This window comes from Silene latifolia, chromosome 5, assembly GCF_048544455.1.
Source record: "Silene latifolia isolate original U9 population chromosome 5, ASM4854445v1, whole genome shotgun sequence".
Lineage (NCBI taxonomy): Eukaryota > Viridiplantae > Streptophyta > Magnoliopsida > Caryophyllales > Caryophyllaceae > Silene > Silene latifolia.
This window is the reverse complement of record NC_133530.1, coordinates 41004907-41027865: the sequence shown is the minus strand read 5'-3', so window position 1 is coordinate 41027865 and position 22959 is coordinate 41004907. Positions and strand designations below refer to the sequence as shown.

The following is a 22959-nucleotide window of genomic DNA, read 5'->3' as shown; positions in this document are numbered from 1 at the left end:
AAACAGTGAACAAACTGAGGGCTCGGCTTTGGACCGAGCGAACTCACTCCGACGCTCAAGTCAGTAAACTTAGAGAGATAAGTTGTTGCTTGGCGAAGTATATATTGTAGAGAGATAAGGAAGATATTACCAGATGAATAGTGATTCTTAGGTTAAATTGTGGATCTCCTCCTCAATGAGAGTTGAGGAGTATTTATAGACTTTCACCTTTTGTCACGTAGTGGCCAAGTGGCCAAGTGGCTAGCAGGTGAAAAGACTGATCTACCCCTCGGCCGAGGGACCCATGGCAGGCCGGCGGGCCCTGTTGACTCACCGCCGAGGGGTCTTGGGTATGGGTTCGCGGATGTGTGCCCCGGCTGGCTAGTTGTCCCCGCCGAGGCACAAGAGACAGGCCGACAGGTGGCGTCGGTTAGGCTGTCTAAGCCGTTGACTTGCTGTGGATATCTTTGACCTTACTCAATATGCTGACTGGTCAGCGGGTGCAGAATATACCCATCACATGTAAATGATATGAATGAATATTTGGGTATATAAATCCCACACATGTCTCTTACTAGATTAATGTGGGGGCAACAAATCGTATCATTCAACCAAACTCGCATCCAAGCGCCCTCGCCTGCTGGCTCTGCGCTAGAACCTTCTAGCCTCGGGCCAAACAGTGTACGGATTAAATTTGTGAGGGAGAAAATTTTAGAGAGTTTTTTTGTTTTGTTTCTAGATAAAGGGCATGCTATGGAAAAATAATAAAAAAAATTTCATAAAAGAGTAAAACTCATTCATAAATGAGCAACTACGAATTAATTCGGACTTCAGCATATTTAATTATGCAATAAAATAGAGACACGATTTCACTGTTAAATGAAATCTAGGTCTCTTCGATCTCCCATTCAACGAGTATGTCATATTGCCAGTAATTGTCGTTGAGATAATGATGATGTTCTTAGCCGACATATTGCAATGAATTTTTTTTATAGAAAATGCTAAGACTTTTGTGAAGTTTTGTCCTTATTAGGATCATACACTAGTATTTGGATTCATTTTACAACTAAAGGGTTAGTTTATTTTAAGCAAGACTTACTTATTTACTACTCTCTCTGTCCTGGTTATTTGTTGTCCTTTTCTATTTTGGGGTGTCTCAGTCATTTGTTGTCATTTCTATTTTAAAATTGAATTTGATGAGTAATTTGGTCATTCACATTCAATTTATTCCACATGTCATTTAGTGATTGGTCCCGTCCCCTTTCCTTGGTCTTTGTGCCAAAACCAAAGGACAACAAATGACCGGGATAGAGGAAGTATTTAATTAGTATAGGCCTCATGCAATGCATGCACAGTGTTTATAGAACTTTACATTTTACTATTACTATTGTTCCGGGTGTAATTCCAGAGCAGATATTCGTTACCACCCGTTGCTTGTAGAATGATGTCCTTGGTTGAATCCTTCTTGTCTTTATCGTTCCTCTCGGCCTCTCCTGCAACAATGAACGAACTGAGGGCTTGGCTTTGTGCCAAGCGTACTCACTCCGACGCTCAAGTCAGTAACTTAGGGGATAAGTTGTTCCTTGGCTAAATGTATGTTGTAGAGAGATAAGGAAGATTATACCAGATGAATAGTGTTTCTTAGGTTAAGTTGTGGATCCTTTCCTCAATGAAGGTTGAGGAGTATTTATAGACTTTCACCTTTTGTCACGTAGTGGCCAAGTGGCTAGCAGGTGGAAAGACTGATCTACCCCTCGGCCGAGGGACCTATGGCAGGCCGGCGGGCCCTGTTGACTCACCGCTGAGGGGTCTTGGATGTGAGTACGCGGGTATGTGCCCTACCGGCAAGTTGCCATGCCGAGACCCAGCCGACAGCCGATGGGTCGATCGGCTAGGCCGCCTAAGCCGTTGACTTCTTTGTGGATATCTTTGACCTTGCTCAATATGTTGACTTGGTCGGGCGGTGCGAATATGCCCCATCAATTTGCCCCAGCCGTAGTCTATGACGTGGTATGGGCTCCGATGTACGTTTGAGCGTATATTCTGCGCAAGTAATTTGTAAAAAATTTTTCAGATCGGCTTCTTCATGGCGGCTTCTTTTACCTCGGCCTGGTCTTTTCTTAGGCCGTACCATATCCCCTCTCCGCATGGATGCGTAAAGGGCATCCGATGTGGAAAAGAAAGTGACGCTGGCCGAGACCGGGGTTGAGAGAGCGGTTGTTTTTGATTGCCCCGACCGGCGCTACTTAGCTTGGTTGATCATGTGGCCGGCGGAGAACAGATGCTTGGGAATTTGTTGAGGAAGGTGGATAGGCGGAGAGATACGAATGGGCGTGTTGAAGACGCTTGGTCACTGTTGCATTGATTGACGTTCGATCGTTGCAACGATTGACATCCCGTGGTTGCATGTCCGACACGTGTCCGCACGCTGATTGGTTGACGCTTCATGGGCTGTTCGCTGATTGGTCCTTCTTTATGGGCTTTTCCCTATAAATAGGGCAGTTATTCCGTGAAATTGGCCACCAATTTCATTCTCCAAAATTTTTTCTCTCTAAACTTTCAAAGGCTTCTTTGTCTTCTATTTCTCAGAGTTGTTACTCCGGCGAGTGTTTTTCTTCAAGGTAAAACAAATTTCTTCACTTTTTATTTTGTTAAATAATTATTGCTATTATGTCTTTCACGACGCCGGGACTAGCACTTCTGCGGCGGGGGTTCCCCGTCGCGTCTTGATGGGGAGGGGATACTAGACGCCATCCCGATAAGGTTTGGGGGCCCTAGGTCTCCTTCTCCAGTAGTCGATCCACCAATTTTGGAGGAATGGGAGGATGAGGATGACGATCTTTGATGAGGATGAGGGGACTCCTTCGATGGTAGGAGGCTGTCTATCCCGGATCATGGCGAGCCCTGCACGACTGGTCTTGACCGTGCTTGGTCCCATAAGTTCGCCAGTTGTTCCGGCGAAACATTTTTCGGAGGCCATTTCTCCTTCGGTGAGGGGTACAAGATCGTTATCCCTAAGAAGGGTCAGGCGGTCTGTTGCCCTCCACCGGGTCACACCGGCGTGTACATCGTGCACTGGAGTATGGGTGCGGTTTCCTCTCGAATAAATACGTCATGGCCATCATCAAAGCTATGAACGTCGTTGTGGCCCAACTACATCCGCTGGCCATGAGGACGATAGTTGGCTTTGTGTGGCTCTGTCTTTTTAGGGGAGATCCGACAGTCAACTTATTCCGCCGCCTTCATCATCTACGGCCGTCAATCGTTTGGTAAAGTGGGTTGGTATAGCGTGCGGCGGAGCCGGCTAAATCGTCTCCGTGTCCAAACTTACTTCTTGCAAAGACGGCAACGGCGATGGGTGTATGTTCAGTCTTTGGAGGACTACCCCGCCTCGGTCTTTCCGAGCCCGCTGTTTACTTGCGGTGTGAGAACCGGGAAGAGTATGAGGAGTGTACCGCCCGGGGTAAAGTTAAAATGGACGCTTCGATGGTCCCTCTTACCGAGGATGAGAAGCGGGCGATGCTTGTTGTTTGATCCGAGAAGGGATGGCTCGCCCCGACTCGAGATCATTCTTCAGATGAGCTGCGCCGCCACGTCGGCCTCATACCGGCCCTCGGCCAGGGTGAGTGGGGTCGGTGTGAGGCCCATCTTTGCCTGTTATGCTCTTGTTTTAGAGCTTTGTTTTACTTCTTTTATGTAACTCTTGTTTGATTTCTTGCAGACCGGTTTGGCCGGGGATGCATGCGAGAGGACCTTGCAGAGGTTAGGGCTTGACAAGGACGGGGAAGGTCGTTAGACAAAGCATCCTACGGGCCGACTTGCGTGATCGTAGACCGTCTCCCAACGAGCTCATGGATAAGGAGTCAAGTCACCGGATCGGCGACGCCCAAGCAAGGGTTCTCGGGGGCGTGCCAAAGAGAACAAAGAAAGCGGCGTCCAGGTTGGCGGCGGCGTCCGGGCCGGCTACCTCTTTGACCCCAAAGTGGTTCGGGGAGCTCGTGGAGGTCATCGAAATCGCTGATGGGGCGGTGACCGTTGCTAAGGTCCTTTCTCCTCCGAAGAAGAGAAAAGAGCCTCCGTCCGCTTCCATCGTTCGTCGGGGAGAAAGACTCACCGGCCCTCGAACGAAGAGGGTCGGGGCGGTACGGATCTAACTTGTGGTTCGGATTTAGGCTGGTTCGTTGGACATCCCGGATGACCGGCTTTCGATGTGTCAATGCATGGTGACATGGATGCTCTGTGTAAATTTTTGTAGATCCTCCTTCGGCGGTGCCGCTCTCTCACCGAACGGCAAATAGGGAAGCGACTGAGAAGGCTATTGAGAAGGCGGGTGTGAAATGTCATCGTTGACTCCTCACCCCAAAGAAATTCTCGCCTCCGAGCTTGTGGCGAGAGGGTGTGAAATTGTATAAGAGGTGGGGAAGTGGACCCAACAAGCCGGCTCCTACATCACGGAGCAGGAGAAAACCATGGCCCAAGCTGCGCCACTGATCGCAAAGCTTAAACTTGACCTCTCGCCGCAAGGGGGAAGCCGGGAAGGCTAAGTGGATCTCTCTTCGCTGCCAAGAAGCGCGTGGAAGAAACTGAGAAGTTGCTAGCGGCCGAGAGGGCCAAGGTTGAGGAAGCTGATGCCGCCACTGCCAAGATGATGGAGGAGCGGGACAGGTACAAGGATGCTTATGACGCCGTGGTTGCCAAGGGGGAAAAGTGGAAGGATCTGTTCCACAACCAGCGGAGGCGCTCGGGGACGCGCAGTGCCCTTGCTCAAAAGGGGAAGGATATTGCAATGCTTCAAGATGATCTTCTCCCTAAAATGTGCGCCCAATTCCGGGACCAGGCCGAGGAGGCGACCAGGGAGGCAATAAGAAGGCTCGTCCCCGAGGGCTCTTTCCCGTGGGATAAATTTGACCAGCTTTTGGACGAGATGGCCGATTTGCGGAGGGCGGCGCGGAGAAGGCGGAGGCGGCGAAGGCGGCTCAGATTGCTGAGGCCAAGGCGGCCTATGATGCAAAGGTGAAGGAGGGTGACAGGCTAAAGGCACTTGAAAATGTCGAGCCCTCTTCTGAGCCGGCCACCGAGGATGCTGCTGCTGCTGATGGAGGGCAGCAACAGGCATAGGGAGACGGGCGGTCGTCACCAGACTCACTCGGCGTCTCGGATAGCTTTAGCTGTTCGGGGGCCAATTATTGAGCCTTCTCTCCCTGCCATCTTTTGGCGCTTCAAATCCCAAGTCTGTAACCTTTTGTTTTTTTTTGTTTCCTAGCTTTTTGTAAAGCTTTGGTAGGTAGAGTTTAGGCTATCCTTATGGGGACGGCCGTCGTCTGTACTCTCCTTGCAATCATTTTCAATAAAGTTTTATCTTTTCGGTCCTCGGCTTGGCCGGGACTTTGATCACGAACCTTTACTTATTTTCTTGCGTTATTAATCGAGTGCCTTCGTTTTTACCGTCGGCATGGCCGAGTCGGTTAGAATGCATATCTCAACTGCGTAACGTCTTTATCATTTCTTTTAGCGTATCGGTCATTGTGTCCCCGTCGCTCTCGGCTAAGGCCGAGGTAATCGGGGTTATGGCGCGATAGCAATTCTTCTAGCGTATCGGTCATTGTGTCCCCGTCGCTCTCGGCTAAGGCCGAGGTAATCGGGGTTATGGCTCGATAGCAATTCTTCTAGCATATCGGTCATTGTGTCCCCGTCGCTCTCGGCTAAGGCCGAGGTAATCGGGGTTATGGCTCGATAGCAATTCTTCTAGCGTATCGGTCATTGTGTCCCAGTCGCTCTCGGCTAAGGCCGAGGTAATCGGGGTTATGGCTCGATAGCAATTCTTCTAGCGTATCGGTCATTGTGTCCCCGTCGCTCTCGGCTAAGGCCGAGGTAATCGGGGTTATGGCTCGATAGCAATTCTTCTAGCGTATCGGTCATTGTGTCCCCGTCGCTCTCGGCTAAGGCCGAGGTAATCGGGGTTATGGCTCGATAGCAATTCTTCTAGCGTATCGGTCATTGTGTCCCCGTCGCTCTCGGCTAAGGCCGAGGTAATCGGGGTTATGGCTCGATAGCAATTCTTCTAGCGTATCGGTCATTGTGTCCCAGTCGCTCTCGGCTAAGGCCGAGGTAATCGGGGTTATGGCTCGATAGCAATTCTTCTAGCGTATCGGTCATTGTGTCCCCGTCGCTTTCGGCTAAGGCCGAGGTAATCGGGGTTATGGCTCGATAGCAATTCTTCTAGCGTATCGGTCATTGTGTCCCCGTCGCTCTCGGCTAAGGCCGAGGTAATCGGGGTTATGGCTCGATAGCAATTCTTCTAGCGTATCGGTCATTGTGTCCCCGTCGCTCTCGGCTAAGGCCGAGGTAATCGGGGTTATGGCTCGATAGCAATTCTTCTCTTTGAGTGCCAGCCTGGTGGCAATTTTGTGGAGGGGACAAACACTCTGATGGAAAACTTGGGTGATTCATTTGCTTGTCATGATCGTGCGTTGGGGTGTCCACAAGGGGTTGGACACCTCCTGTTGGGGTTGGTGTCCTTAACAGTTAGTGCAAGGACTTATAAATCTCTAAAAGGATCAAAGGGCATACTTTTGGTATTATTATCAGTTGATCCACGTTTATCAATAACGGTTGGCTTGCTAGATAAGTTTGACGTTATTGTCATACAGATGGCGGTGATCAACTGGTCCCTAAAAGTCACACCTATAGGATACGTTTGAGAGATGTGACGGTATGAAAATACTGTCATGTAGATGCCAAAAATTGACTAACCAGTTAGTCCGAGTTATTTGACTAATAATAAGTCAAAATGTGATGTTGAGATATGTTATTTAATACGGATTAAATAATAATGGCTAAGGCGAATTAAGCAGTTAATTCGTAAATTGAATATAAGCGTTTTATATTTAATTAAATGTATATTGAATATAATTATACAATATCGTCTTTGTCGGACATGTATTAATGTTTCAACTAATCCGTATTATTAGTTGATGCTTTAATAACCGATAACCGATGACGATTTATAACAAAACCGCGTCATATACATTTTAGCGATTTCTGAACCAGGACCATGAGCTAATTCTAAAAGGAAGTGGAAGCCCACTTCCCAAGGCCCCTCTCGGTTTTGCCGAGATTAGGAGAACAAAAGGAGAGCTTCTCCTCTTGCTTAACCTAATCATCATTAGTAAAAAACAATTAGGGTTTCAGTGCAACTTTCTCTGAAATTCCTAGATCTCACATCGTAAAAACCTCACAAGAGCTTTCTCAATATTGCAAGTCAATTAGAAAGCATTTCTAGCACAAGGGCATAGTCTCAGACGGTCTTGGGTGCAACAATTAGGAGGAAATCTCTGTTGATTTCTGTTCTTTACGCCGCACTTAAAAGGACCCGAGGTTGATTCTTAATCTTTATCGTTTCATTGTTGTATTTCGTTTATGACCATATTTCACATGTTAAATTTACGTTATAGTCCTAAATTTAAAGGGTCTTATACGGATATTACCCCACACCTCCGCCGCTATACAAAGTATTTCCTTAAGTTATCGGTGTTCCAATGGCTCATCAAAGGCACACCTCCCATGTCTGTCAGCCGGTATGTGCCCGGCCTCATCTCTTAAACCACCTTGTAGGGACCCTCCCAGTTGGCCGTCAGTTTACCATGAATATTTCCTTTGTTGGTGGCAGCCGACTTCCTTAGGACTAGGTCTCCCACTTTTAGGTCCCTCTTGTGGACTCTTCTTTTCGGAGTGCTCGGCCTCGCTGGGGCCTACCCAGGTCTTGTGATAGTCTTCTACCTTGATGGCCTGGTCGGCCATCCTCCTGGCGGCATCCAAGCTCAGGCCTCCGCACTTGATGAGCTCATTTTTTAAGTCTCCCCTTGGGAGGCCCTTCATCCGCCAAGGCCGCCGATTCGGGATTAATTTCTCGAATCTGCTGGACCTTTCCATCGAACCTCTTCACATAGCTTCGTAGAGACTCGCCCCCCTCCTGTTTGATAGTTAGGAGGTCCGATGTCTCCACGGCCCTTCTCTTGTTGCAAGAGTACTGGGCTAGAAAGGCGTCTCTTAGGTCGGCGTAATAGTATACCGAGCCGTCGGGAAGCCCTTTGTACCAACTTTGAGCCATCCCATGCAAAGTTGTTGGGAAAACTCGGCACCAGACCTCATCGGGCTGCTCCCATACCGACATGTAAGACTCGAAAGCCTCAGCGTGGTCGGGTGGGTCACTATCTCCTTTGTATGATAGGGGTGGCAACTTGAGCTTAGTTGGCACCTGGACTTCTAGGACGTAGGCGTTGAGGGGGTCGACCACGTGTCGAACGACACGCGGCGATCGGCTCCTCGCATTCCTAATTCGGCTCCTCTCCTCGTAGCGGGAAGGACTCCTTCTTCGACTCGGACTTCTTCTCCAACTCTGCTGAGTCGGACTCCTCCGGTTCCTTTGGGGTAAGCCTCGTTCGTGTTGCGGGGACGCTGTCCTCCCATGAGCGCGGGAAGGACTTAGGTCTACCACGCCTACTTTGGGCTCCCAGCGACTTGACGGGTCGGCTTCTCCTAGTGCTCCGTTCAAATTTCTGAGTCACATTTTGGGCCCCTGGTCTCCTGGACGGTTTCCGCCGCTCTTGTCGGCGTGTGAGTGTGAGCGGGCGTATTACTAATTAGGTCCAGGACCATTTTCGTTTTTGCTATGTCAACCACATGTCCCATGATGGTGACTGGTTGTTAGCGGCGGCGTGTCCGTATTATTGGCATCCCGAACTCCGGTTGGATTACTCCGCCGGTGGAGGGCCGCACGACTCCTAATTGTTGAAGGTATCATCTTGGTAGAATGCGGTTTCGTCGGTCACGATTGCGTCTTGTTGTTTCGACATCTTCTTAGCTTTTTGGGTGGGTTTTTGTGTTTTTTTTTTGTTTGGGAATGAATGTGACTAGCTTCTAGTAGCGTTTTCCCCACAGACGGCGCCAATTGTTCCGGGTGTAATTCCGCAGAGCGATATTCGTTACCACCCGTTGCTTGTAGAATGATGTCCTTGGTTGAATCCTTCTTGTCTTTATCGTTCCTCTCTCCTCTCTCCGCAACAATGAACGAACCGAGGGCTTGGCTTTGTGCCAAGCGTACTCACTCCGACGCTCAAGTCAGTAACTTAGGGGATAAGTTGTTCCTTGGCTAAATGTATGTTGTAGAGAGATAAGGAAGATTATACCAGATGAATAGTGTTTCTTAGGTTAAGTTGTGGATCCTTTCCTCAATGAAGGTTGAGGAGTATTTATAGACTTTCACCTTTTGTCACGTAGTGGCCAAGTGGCCAAGTGGCTAGCAGGTGGAAAGACTGATCTACCCCTCGGCCGAGGGACCTATGGCAGGCCGGCGGGCCCTGTTGACTCACCGCCGAGGGGTCTTGGATATGAGTACGCGGGTATGTGCCCCACCGGCAAGTTGCCATGCCGAGACCAGCCGACAGCCGATGGGTCGACGGCTAGGTCGCCTAAGCCGTTGACTTGCTGTGGATATCTTTGACCTTGCTCAATATGTTGACTTGGTCAGCGGTGCAGAATATGCCCCATCAACTATATTTATAAAGTGTAAATTGACAATTCATTATTTTTTTAACGTTTTTCATCATTGTATTTTGATTTGAGAGAAAAAAACAATTTAAGTACAAATAACATGAAATGTGTATATAAAAAAAAAGTTTTTTTTATACATTTAATGATATTGTTGTCTAACTTTTTTAATAGCATATCTTTTAGCTACAAGTTATAACAAAAATTTTATCAACAAAAAACCTAGAATCAAATCTTAAATAGGGAACTATATTGAAATATAAAAGAAAATAAGAGATTATTTTAAAATAGGTGAAATATTTTAGGTGGGAAAATTTTTGAATTTTTCCTATTCATTTAGTATATAGGGAATTGATCTCTATCGTATCTCCACTTGTTCCAACATATTGTAACGAATTTTTGTCAACTGTAACGTAAAATGTTTCAATACATGCAATCCAACCATATTACTCCATGTCTCCATGTTAATAGTTTTAGTACAATCTACATAATTAATACTTATTTATTAGTAAGAGTAAATTGCAATTCTCAATTAAAACCGTATATCCGAATCCCAGATCTGTTGGAAATATTCCGGGACCGCCAACGACAAATGATAAACTTGGATAACAATAGAATCACGAATCGCTTTTTTTAAAGAGTATTTTGACCATTACATTTGCCTCGAGTTGCACGAAATCTCTCGCAGGATAAGACTATCGATTCCCTCTCGTTCTTGGCAAATAGAATCGAGAGAATAATACAAATGAAATTGTGTAATTTGTTGTTCTCGCAAAGTCGAAAATTCTGAGTTTCTCATTTGATTATCCATGCACAATCTTGTACGAAGTATATATATAGATGTATATACATGTACCCTTAAGGAAAATAATTAACAAAAGACACCTTTTGGACAAGTTTTTAACCAACGCAATATCAACTTGTCCAAAACCGCAAACTCGATAATCTTTTATGTGGGCGTGGACTCCACACTCCCTTACCCACGTTTTAGCGACTCGAGTCTACTTGATTTTGATTGAATCCCCACTACACTTAAATGAAACTGGCGATTCTTTTATGTGGGCGTGGACTCCACACTCCCTTACCCATGTTTTAGCGACTCGAGTCTACTTGACTTTGGCTGAATCCCCACTACACTTAAATGAAACCGGCGATTCACTTAAAAGAAGCCGTTGCGCAATAAAGGCTGAGTTACACTGTGACAGTATATAGTCAACCAAGGCTGCTGTATAATTCATGTAATATGATGATAATAATAATAATGCAACAAGGCTAACAACATCAATTGTTTATAATTCCTTGATGCTCAAGTCGTGGATCGTGATCGACAGCTAATCAACTGATACTTCTGTGCATCTTCTTAACTTGCGAACAAAACATACTATATAAAGTACACGGTAAAATGCTATGGTTTACAATTTAGACCCAACAAATAATCAAAATGTCGAGCCAATATCAAGAATTATGCTCTAAGCTCACAATCCGATCATTTGATCCGGTTGGTGACCTCGACGATTTTATGGTATGGGCATCCGACGAACGGGTGCCAATATTTTGCAGCTGGGATGCCTTCAAGTCAAAAGAGGAAGCAATAGAGTACATAAACCAAAAACTCATAACCCATCCATATTTCAAAGTAATTTGTCTAAATAACAGGGCAATTGGTGCTATTTTACTTAATTTCAATCAAGGGAATGATAGGTGCAGATGTGAGGTGGGATATGTGTTGGGGTCACAGTATTGGGGGAAAGGAATCGCTACGTGGGCTGTCAAGACGTTGGTGTCGACCACTTTTGAGGAACGGCCGGAGTTGGAGAGAATTGAGGCTTTTGTCGATGTGGAAAATGTAGGGTCAATGAAAGTCTTGGAGAAGGTTGGGTTTGCAAGGGAAGGTGTTTTGAGGAAGTATTTCATTATCAAGGGAAGGGTTCGAGATTTTGTCTTGTTTAGCTTTCTGCGTACAGATTTACCTTAATTTCGACCAGGATAAAGTTTTATACTATTACATGTAAAACGGTTTTACAATAAAGATTTGTAGTTGCATTTCATTAGTATTTAGTTTGATTTAAAACACATACAATTGTACTCTATATATTGTTGTATTTTTCCATACAAACAGATGACAATCAAAATCAAGTGAACCACAAAACTAATACGGATTACAATACGAGAAAACGGCCTGAGATACGGGCAGGATTACCTTTTTGCCTACAAATGAACCTAAAGTTCACCCAGGATGAATTTCATAGGTTTCCATACATAACCACTTTACCATTTTACATTGAGACCAAGCTAATTACATGTATTAAGTGAGATTAGAAATGAGTTTCTCTGTTGATGTACAAGACTACTGGCTTTCACTGTTGGTGATTTAAATAGAACCATCGGTCATTTAGTATAGTCGGGGTTTGATTCAAAGGTGGATGAGTTTGGGTCGGAATGCTATATTGTGTGTTTTGGGGGGCGTGGAGTAGATGCTCGCATAAGTGTTTCCGAGTTTGAGGTTTCTCAACAAGTATTAAGAGCATCCACAATAGAGAGGATGTGAGGTCCTCTTAACAGTCTCTTTCCTTAAGAGGACATTCTCTCTATTGTGAGGCACATTTTACATGTCCTCTTAGCAAGAGGAAGTTGCTTACTTCCTCTAGTTTTAGAGGAAACTAGAGGAAAACTTACCTTGGCCCTAGTGCCTACCGACCAATCACTATTTGTCGTCTTTTATAAAACAATGCTTTTATTTTTTTTGTTTTTTAAAATTTTAGAGATTATTTAAAGTATACTCCCTCCTATTCGGAAAACTATCCCATTTCGACAATGGCACGAAAATTAAGGAATGGAGGTAAAATAATGAAAAGTATTGTATAGGTGTAAGAATATAGGAGTTAAATAATGAAAAGTATTGAATATGATGGTTTAGGAGTGGTAAATAAAGAAAAGAGCCAAGGGTAGGAAAGTCAAAAAACATGTCCAAATATGGCAAATGGGACAGTTATGTGAATAGACGAAAATAGCAAATGGGACAGTTATTCTGAATAGGAGGGAGTAAGATGTAATATAAGAGGATTCTCTCTATTGTGAGGAAAAATAATGGAAGAGGATGGTGATGGTGAGAAATGAGATGAATGAAAGAGAAAATGAGGTGTCAAAAAATAGAAGGAAAGAGAGAAATTAAGAGGAAGATAACATACTCTCTATTGTAGATGCTCTAAACCTTCTAAGTAGAAGTCTCTTGGTGTCAGTTTGCCACGGGCCCTGGTACACTGAGGGAGGCTCGTCCTCGTGTCATACTTAGAAGTGGTGGGTTTTAAGACTTTTGTCTCGGCCTCAGTGGAACAGGCCTTGTTGACCAGGTAATCAAAATAAAGTACTTTGTATATATATATATATATATATATATATATATATATATATATATATATATATATATATATATATATATATATATATATATATATATATATATATGAACAATTAGCTAACCAATTGATTTAAGTAAAATATTAATAGCGGGAGTAGTATATGTGTCTCATAATTTATTTCATCGTAATTTTAAGATATGTCATAGAAAAATATATAATGATAAATTTATGAGTTATCCAACTTTAAAATAAGTTTTTTTAATTGAAAATAAATTTTAATGATAAATAAATATAGCCCGGGCGGGGTTAGGCACCAATACTAATATTGTATATATACCAGAATCCAAGGGACTTCAATGTAATTAAATAAATCTATACAAATTAATTATACCATGTAGTTTTAAATCGATAGTGATGTGACATATATGATAGACCTGAGCAAAAAACTTCAATGTAAATATTATGTAGTTTTCGTTGAAATATAAATTTAGAGAACACCGAAATATGGTGATTTTCCTTAAAATAAACATTCCCTACTTATGGTATTAATTAGTATAAAGATTTTACTCCCTCCTATTAAATATGATCTTCCACATTTGTTTTGGACCAATATTTAATGGAGTGGTAATTTGTGGAGGAAAATAAGAGTAGGAGAGAGAATTTGGGGTTACATGTTATATCAACCACAAATGATAGACAAATAAGAAAAGTGGAAGATTTTTGTGAATTTTCCGCTTTAGGAAATATGGAAGATGTTAGTGAATAGGAGGGAGTAATTATTTAACACACACAAATATAATATAAGTATGTTATATTTTGGAAATATTAAAAGTTAAATAAATTAGGGATCAGTGAGAATGATACCTGTATCATTTGTGAAAATGGAACCGAAAATAATGAACATCTCTTCTTCCAATGTGAATATAGCACCGCTATACTGGATATCATCAGCTCCTGGGTTCGGATTCATCTTCCCTCTCGGGATTTATTGACTTGGAGATTGAACATGCAGGGATCCTCTCTGCGACAGGATGTGATCAACGCTATTATCAATGCTACCATGTATCATATTTGGCGACAAAGGAATTTAAGTAAGTTTGAACTTAAATTACTTACCCCGAAAGCTGTAGCTCGTGATATAGTTGAGGAAATCAAATCTAGAATGCGAGGAATGAAGCTCACCAAGGCTGGGGACGGGGATCGTCGCTGGCTGGAGTTGTTGAAAGATAGGAAGTGAAATCGATTTGGGGAAGTCTGAGGTTGAAGATGACGACATGAGGATATGTTTTTGTTGGTCTGAGATTTCTCTATTTCTTTTTGTTGTCCTTTGGGTTATTGTAAGGCTTTGGGCCGTGATCAGTTGGAGGCTATTCCACTCAGTTTGAGTGGGCTAATCTCTTGTATTTGGAACCAGTTTTTTTCGTGATTTATATATACTTACATTTCACCAAAAAAAAAAAAAAGTTAAATAAATTAAGCTAGATTTTCAAAAAAATATATAATATTCCATAATTAATTCTATTTGATTTAATGTATACATGTAATATATTTATATAGATATATAAGCATAAATATATAAGCCTCTTAAAATTGAATGCCTATATAGTGAAAGTAATTCTTTTGGTAGTGAAAAGAATTGTAGTAACATTGGATATATAGTAATGTGATAGTAATCACTCATTTGAATAGTCAAAGTAATAATATTAGCAGTAGCGAGCGGGAGTAGTGAAATTAATAGAAGTAACAACGGGAGTTGTGAAATTATCAATATTAATGCGGTAATAGTGAAAGTAACAAAAATTACTTAAAAATAATAACGGCTGCAGTAATAAAAATAACAAAAGTGGTGTAATAAAAGTGGCAATACTAACAACAATTAGCCTCTCTTAGACTCTAGGAGATGGCCACGTTATTGGGCTTTGGACCGATGTGTGGCACCCTTCTAGTTGTCTTCGGGCTTTGATTGAGGGGCCGCTTAATGCTGGAGAGGATAATGCAAACCTAGCTGCTAAAGATCGTCGACAAATTACTAATTATCATGGACAATTATTAATGAACTTCTTAAACTACCCCTCCCTCACACTCCCCCATATATTTTTCATATTCTTCAAAAATCACCCTTTCACACTTAAAACTTAAAAAAAAAAAAAAAAACCGACTCACATAGCAACAAAAACACCGTTCTCAACCACATCATTTCCCTCATCAAATTCAAACATTCAACAAGGTATGTGTTCTTTAGTAATTTTTTTTTTAATATTACTTAGTTTGTATGTTTGTGACGGAATTAGGATAGATGCCTTTATTGTAGACGGAATTAGGATAGATGCCTTGATTTGAGACGGATTTAGTCGAATTGTAACATTTGAATCGAATTTTTTTCAAAAAAAAGGGGAAAAAAGCGGATCGTCTGGGCTAGACGAAGAACATTTTCGTCCAAAGCCTGGACCAGACGAAAATATTCTTCGTCCAGTGTGGGCTATGGACGAAAAATATTTTTGTCTGGTCCAGGCCTTGGACGAAAATGTTCTTCGTCCAGCCCGGACCGTCCGTTTTTTTTCCTTTTTTTTTGAAAACTTATTTTTCCGTCTTGTTTTGTTTTCGTAAAAAAATAATTAATTATTACTAATAAATCCCGTTCGGGCCTAATTCGTTGTATTTTTATTTATTTTATTTTTTTAATATTTTTAAACTTATTTTTCGGTCTTGTTTTGTTTTCGTAAAAAAAAATTAATTATTACTAATAAACCCCGTTCGGGCCTAATTCGTTGTATTTTTAATTATTTTATTTTTTTAATATTTTTAAACTTATTTTTCCGTCTTATTTTGTTTTTGTAAAAAAATAATTAATTATTACTGATAAACCCCGTTTGGGCCTAATTCGTTGTATTTTTAATTAGTTTATTTTTTAAATATTTTTAAACTTATTTTTCCGTCTTGTTTTGTTTTCGTAAAAAAATAATTAATTATTACTAATAAACCCCGTTCGGGCCTAAATCGTTGTATTTTTAATTAGTTTATTTTTTAAATATTTTTAAACTTATTTTTCCGTCTTGTTTTGTTTTCGTAAAAAAATAATTAATTATTACTAATAAACCCCGTTCGGGCCTAAATCTTTGTATTTTTATTTTTATTTTTATTTTTTTAATTTATTTAAACTTATTTTTCCATCTTCATGACAAATAAAAATAAATAGTGAAGTATAACACTATAATTAATAAATTTTTCAGTTTTATTAATTTAACTAATCAACGCCTTCTTGTTATTTTGTGAATAGATGGCCGATGGAGGAAAACACCGTCACGTTCAAGTTCGAAGGGGGCTCCAGTTTGAGCCTGAATGTGGAGAGGGTAGTACCCAGTCGTGGACTACGGAGGAGTTGGAGGAGGTGGTCCGGGCTGCTGATGAGATAGGTGAGGAGGAGGCGGGTGCGGAGCGAGTGCGTATGGGGCCCCATAGACGGGATGAGTTGGGATGTTTTCAGCGGATGTCGTATGGTAGTTATAGTAGTGTCGTGGCTCCGAAGAAGAAGAAGTCGGGTAAGGATATCTTTGGTTGGTTTCCGATCCTGTTCCGGGTGGTCCGATGTTTCCCCACGTGATTCCCAGCTTTGGGGGCCACATTGCCCACACCTTATGGCCGACTCCTAATGAGGTCGGTCGACCAGTTTTGACGGGGTATCACCGGTTTGGTAGGACGAGGTTGTTGAGTAGCTGGAGACTACCTTCGGCCGTTCAGACTATTTATGGCGGTAGTGGTCTTTCTCACCTTACAGATTCCATGGCCGAGCATTCTAACATGCCCCTTATTTCTGCTTTCGTTGAGAGATGGCAACCCGATACCAACAGTTTTCACATGCATTTTGGGGAGATGTCCATATACTCATTCACGATGTTGCGCAGATCTTAGGTGTTCGGGTAGATGGTGACTGTTGTAAGGTGGAGAGTGCGGACGGGACGTTGGCGGATCCCCTTATGTATGTTTGTGGCTTCTTTGCGAAGTCACAAAATGAGTTGAGGTTGTCGTTAAACCCTAATAAGAAGACCCCTATTTACAAGAGTGAAGGTATATTGGTAGATGCACTTTGTGACATGGCAGTAGCTAGTTGTGATGTTGTTCATGCTCAGGGGTTCTTGGCTGCGGTTTTGGGGTCGACAATTTTTGTCGACAAATCAGGTGATAGGTTACGTCCTCAGTTGTAGTTGTTTCCCTTAGTGACTGATACTGATTCTGTACACCACTACGCTTGGGGAGTCGGTGCACTAGCCTTCATGTACCGACAGTTGGGTGTGGCTTCACGTGCTGGTGTGAAGACTATTGATGGTTGCTTGACTTTGTTGCAATCGTGGATCTATGAGTATTTTCCTATGTTCAGACCCGGTCCACCTTCGGTAATTGACCCTACTCAGCCTCGGTCGTGTTCTTGGAGATCCGTTGGTCCCTTCACTCAAAATGCGGAGAAATTGTTGGAGTATCGGAGGGTGTTAGATGGGCTTACTTATGCTTCCATTAGGTGGGATCCGTATGCGCCGCGTCAGGAGGAGTATCATCCTCGTACTCTTTTTGTCGGTTGTGTTCGTTTCATGGACATAGCCGAGCCGCACCAGCCCAATCGGTGTTTACGTCACTTTGGGTATGTGCAGGTAATACCCAATCCCATTATGAGAACGATAGTGCATCGTCCTGCTTTGGGGATAGGGTACGAGGTTAGTGTCGGGGCGGTGGCCGATCATCTTTAGGACTGTTGGGAGGATTACTTGGTTCACCTTTCTCGTAGTTTAAGACCAGTTAGTTTCCCGGGGGAGACGGCTCCAGATTACGAGGATTGGTATAATGGGAATTCTCACCCGTTGATCATTGATCCCGACCACCATGATGCCCCAGTTGCGCATGACGATTTTGATGTCCCTGCTGAGGTAATAATTTTAATTACTGTTGTTGTAATAATTGTGCTGAACCGCAAGTGCTAACATCTGTTGTGTCGGGTTTCTCCCATCTCTTTCCTCGACCCTTACTTTTTGAGAACGGTTGTAGATTTGTCGCCGATTAGGTCTTGACTTTTCCGGATTCCGCTGACGCAAACCCGCACTAATAATAGTCGGTCTTACGTGAGCTCTAACTTGGGCGTCGATATAAGCCGACTCCTCTTCATCAAACTTTGCAAAGTATCTATCGCCGTCACAATACAACGTTAAAGCATGATTATGAAACCCGGATATCAAAACAAGCTTCCACTTATTCTCTTGTATTTCAACAGCTTTCATTTGAATTTGCATTTGCACCACGCGGTAACGGTGTTAGCCCTCATTAAAGCATCGGCAACATTATTTACGGGATCTCTTCCACCCATCCGACAAACAAAATAATACTGTTTCAAATTCGTGTGATGACCAACTCTCTTGTTGCTTGCTCTTTTTATACCAAACCCGAGTCTAAGTCCGACCTTAAATGTCCAAGTAAACGCTTCCATACTTGACGAAAAAATTCTGGTGGTCGTAAAATGATCTGAGTAATCAATACCGTCGCCACCGATATTATCGTTATTTACCTGCGCACGCATTTCTATAAATTAGTTAATAATAATTAATTATCTTATATAAAACGAGTCAGAAAGAATTAAAAATATATATATAATACAACGTACGAAAACTAAAAAATACGGAAAAAATAAGACGGTAATTAATTATTTTAATTATATTATACTCCCTCCATACCACACCAATGGTAACATGGACCCATTTTTTGTGAGGAGAAAAGTGGGTCCATGTTACCATTGGTGTGGTATGAAGGGAGTACAAAACGAGTGGGAAAGAATTAAAAAAAATATAATACAACGTACGAAAACTAAAAAATACGGAAAAAATAAGACGGAAACAAAAAAAATGCGAAATGGGTCTTGGACGAAGAAATTTTCGTCCAGGTCTGGGTGTGGACGAAAAATTCCTTCGTCCAGTATGGGCCTTGGACGAAGGAATTTTTCGTCCAAACTCAGACCTGGATGAAAAATTTTTTCGTCCAAGGCGCATACTGGACGAAGGAATTTTTCGTCTAGGCCTGGGTTTGGACGAAAATGTTCTTCGTCCAGCCCATTCCCCATATTTTTTTTTGAATCCATTTTGAACTAATTCCGTCAACAAATCTATTCTAATTCCGTCTAAAATCAAGGCATCTATCCTAATTCGGGAATCAATCGCTAATAAAACATAAATTTTAGATAAAACTAAATCGTAAACTCACCTCGTTACTAGCTTCATTGTTGAAATCATTGTTAGAATGGAAGAGTGAAGACCTCCATTACCCACTTTATTATTATGTTGTATTATTGTTGTGAGTTTTTATTATGTTGTACTAGCTAGTTATTGTGTGTTTTGTGCTAGTTTTACTATGTGAGGTGTGTTAGTTGACACCTTAGCTTTGACAAGTTGTAGACTCGTCGAGCTTTATTTGTTGTTGAAATTGTAATCCCTCCCATTATTAATTAAATAAGAGGATTGCTCGTGTCGGAAAGTTGTGAACGCTTGTTTCTTCCATCCATTTTGTGAAGGCAACTCGATTTGAATCGTCCTAAACAATTGCACTTGGGAAAGTGGTATTTTGTGGAAAGGGAGAAAGGCTCATTTTTATATTTTTGTGGGAAAGGGAATGGTTTTCCCTTTCTCTTTTTTTGGAGTGTTTTTTGTATGTGGGGAATGGTTGTACTTGATTGTGGGAATGGTTGTATCCTTCTTGTAAGAAACGATCGCCTACGTATCCACGAAGAGGTGAAATCAAACCATGATCGTAGTTCGAAATGTTTTGTGAATTTGAATTGGGTTTTGTGGTTGTATCCCTCAGGCATAAGAGGGACTGCCTACGTATTCACCTGAAGAGGTGAAATCAAACCATGCTCGTAGTTCAGGGGGGTTTGTTGTTTTGTTTTGTAGTGCAAATGGGCGTTGCCTTTGACGGATCAAAGGACATTCGAAATGGGCAAGGTGCCGCAGCTTAGACTCGATAAAACATGCAATTTCAAATCAGAACACATTGAGGAACTTGACCTGAAAAGGGTTGAGGTTGTTGCTAGTTGCAAAACTAGGCTAGGTTGTTGGTTGATAGGGCTCAAGGGTAGTATTTCTTGAGTTGGTCTAGGTTGGTCGGGTTTTAAAGTCCTCCCCGTCTAGGTCACTCAGTCCCACTGCGCCCCCCGAAAGTATTTTCTTGACCAGATATGGCCCGGCCCAGTTGGGTTTGAATTTTCCCCTCGGATCAACGGGTAATGGTGCTCGAACTGACTTGAGGACCAAGTCGCCCTCCTGGATGTTTCTGGGTTTGACCTTCTTGTTGAATGCCTGTTGTATATGTCGTTGGTATAGCTGGACGTTGTGCAAGACGTTGAGTCGCCGTTCGTCTAGAAGAGTGAGTTGTTCGTACCTTCGACGGGTCCATTACGCCTCAGGGACTTGACTCTCTAGTAGGATGCGTAGAGATGGGACCTCTAACTCCACCGGTTGAACCGCCTCCAAACCGTATGCTAGGTAGAAGGGTGTGGCGCATGTCGGTGTTCGAATGGAGGTTCGGTATCCTCAGAGTGCGAATGGGAGTTTGCTCGACCAATCGTGGTAGTTGTCTTGTATTTTCTTGATAATGGTAAAAAGAGTTTTGTTCGCTGCCTCCACCGCTCCGTTGGTTTGGGGACGGTAGGGGGATGATCGATGTCGTTTGATCTTGTATTTGTCCAGCAAGGTTTGAGTTTCCGCCCGGAAGTGAGAGCCTTGATCGCTGATAATTTCATGGGGTACCCCATATCGGCAGATGATGTTGTTTTGAATGAACTTGGCCACTTGTTTGGCGGTCAAGACTGCATATGACTGTGCTTCCACCCATTTGGTGAAGTAGTCGATGGCGACGAGGACGAAACAATGCCCCTTGGTGCCTATCGGGTTGACTTTTCCGATGATGTCGATGCCCCAGGTTGAGAATGGCCAGGGTGATGTCATGGTGTATAAAAGGGATGGTGGTATGTGTTGTATGTTGGCGAAGATTTGGCAATTGTGGCAATATTTGACGTAGTTATGGCAATCGGCTTCAATGGTTGTCCAGTAGTAACCTAGCCGCATGATTTTCCGTGTAAGCATCATTGCACTCATGTGAGGGCCACATTCTCCGTCGTGGACCTCTCCCATGACCTTCTTGGCTTTGTGATGGTCAATGCAAAGGAGGAGAATTCCTTGGGGTGTTCTTTTGTAGAGTTGATCTCGGTTTATCACGAATTGTGATGCAAGTAAACGGATGGCTCTTTGTCCTCTTTGGTCAGAGTTGGGAGGGAATTTATTTTTGGTTTTGTAATTGAGGATGGCTTGGTACCAAGGTTCATCATGGCTTTCCTCGTCGTCGATAATGGCACAAATGTGAGCTGGCTCGCTCCTTCTTTCGACACATAGGTGCATTGATGTCATGTCGTCAGGTATGTTGACGAGCGCGACGAGTTTTGCTAGGGCATCAGCAAATTGATTTTCCTCTCGCGGCAAGTGGAAGTAGTCGACTTGGTCGAAGAACTCGGCCTCTTGATTGATCTTCGCTCGGTAGGGAGCTAAGCTGTCAGATCGGATTTTCCATGATCCGGATACCTGATTGATGATGAGTGAGGAATCGCCATGGACCCTCAATCTCTTGATGCCAAGAGTGATGGTTGCTTGTAGGCCGATGAGACATGCTTCATATTCAGCGGCATTGTTGGTGACGGCGAAGTCCAGCTTGACCGAGATCGGAACATGTTCTCCCTCTGGTGATATTAGAAGGATTCCTACCCCGAAGCCTCTCAGATTAGATGCACCATCAAAGTATAGGTCCTATGCGTCGGAGTCGGCACAAAGGATGTCTTCGTCAGGAAGTGACCATGTGTCGGTCGTTGGATCCTCGTTAACGGGATTTTCTGCTAGGAAATCAGCGACTGCTCTTCCCTTGATAACCTTGAGGGGTACAAACTTGAGATCAAACTCGGACAGCATGAGTGTCCATCTAGACAGCCTTCCGTTTAGTACGGGTTTTTCGAAGATGTATTTAACCGGGTCCATCTTGGAGTAGATGTGGACCGAGTAGCTGAGCATGTAATGCCGCAACTTCTTTGTTGACCATACTAGGGCAAGGCATGTCTTTTCCAGTTGGATATACCTCGTCTCGTACTCAATGAACTTTTTGCTGATGTAGTAGATGGCTCGCTCTTCGTTGCCAACTGTTTGTGCTAGCATTGCTCCCATGGCTGTGTTGGTAACGATCGGGCACTGTGGATCGAGGAATCCCCGGTTGAGGTGGCATGAGGACAGGAGGTTTGGATAGGATTTCCTTTATCCTGTCGAAGGCCTTCTGACAGTCGTCGTCCTAATCGGTGTGATCGGAGGCACGAAGCTTCTTGAATATTGGTTCACAGACCATAGTGAGCTTGGCAATGAACCGGCTGATGTACTGGACCTGACCGAGAAATCCCTGAATCTCCTTCTCGTTCTTAGGCCGAGGCATTTGTTGTAGGGCTTTGATTTTGGTTGGATCAATCTCAATGCCTCTTTTGCTGACGACATGTCCCAAGAGTTTTCCGGAGGTGACCCCGAATGCACGCTTCTGAGGATTTAGTCTCATGTTATATTTCCGCAGACGAGCGAAGAATTTCCGGAGGGCATTGATGTGGCCGTCCCGTTCTTTTGATTTGACGATCATGTCATCGACATATACCTCTACCTCCTTGTGCATCATATCATGTAGGAGAGTGTTAGAGGTTCTTTGATAGGTTGCTCCGGCGTTGATGAGGCCGAAAGACATGACCGTGTAGCAATATGTACCCCACTATGTAGTGAACGCAGTTTTGTGCATGTCTTCCTCTGCCATCTTAATCTGGTTGTACCCAGCATACCCGTCCATGAATGATAAGAGAGCATGCTCGGCGGTGTTGTCTACCAGAATGTCAACATGTGGTAAAGGGAAGTCGTCTTTTGGACTCGCCTTGTTCAGATCCCTGAAGTCGACGCAAACCCGAATTATTCCGTCTTTCTTTGGCACAGGCACAATGTTGGCCACCCAATCCGAGTATTCAGACACTTTG

At 43.3% G+C, this 22959-nt stretch overlaps 1 protein-coding gene across 1 annotated transcript; it reads left to right on the top strand.

Moving 5' to 3' along the window:
• The first annotated feature begins 10804 nt into the window (after positions 1-10804).
• LOC141656076 (uncharacterized) lies at positions 10805-11617 on the top strand. Its single transcript, XM_074463008.1, has one exon. The coding sequence runs from the start codon at positions 10970-10972 to the stop codon at positions 11501-11503; it is 534 nt and encodes a 177-aa protein (XP_074319109.1). The 5' UTR covers positions 10805-10969; the 3' UTR covers positions 11504-11617.
• Positions 11618-22959: the final 11342 nt, after the last annotated feature.

Coding starts and splice junctions, on each gene's coding strand:
- LOC141656076 (XM_074463008.1), top strand. CDS start 10,970: ATGTCGAGCCAATATCAAGAATTATGCTCTAAGCTCACAATCCGATCA.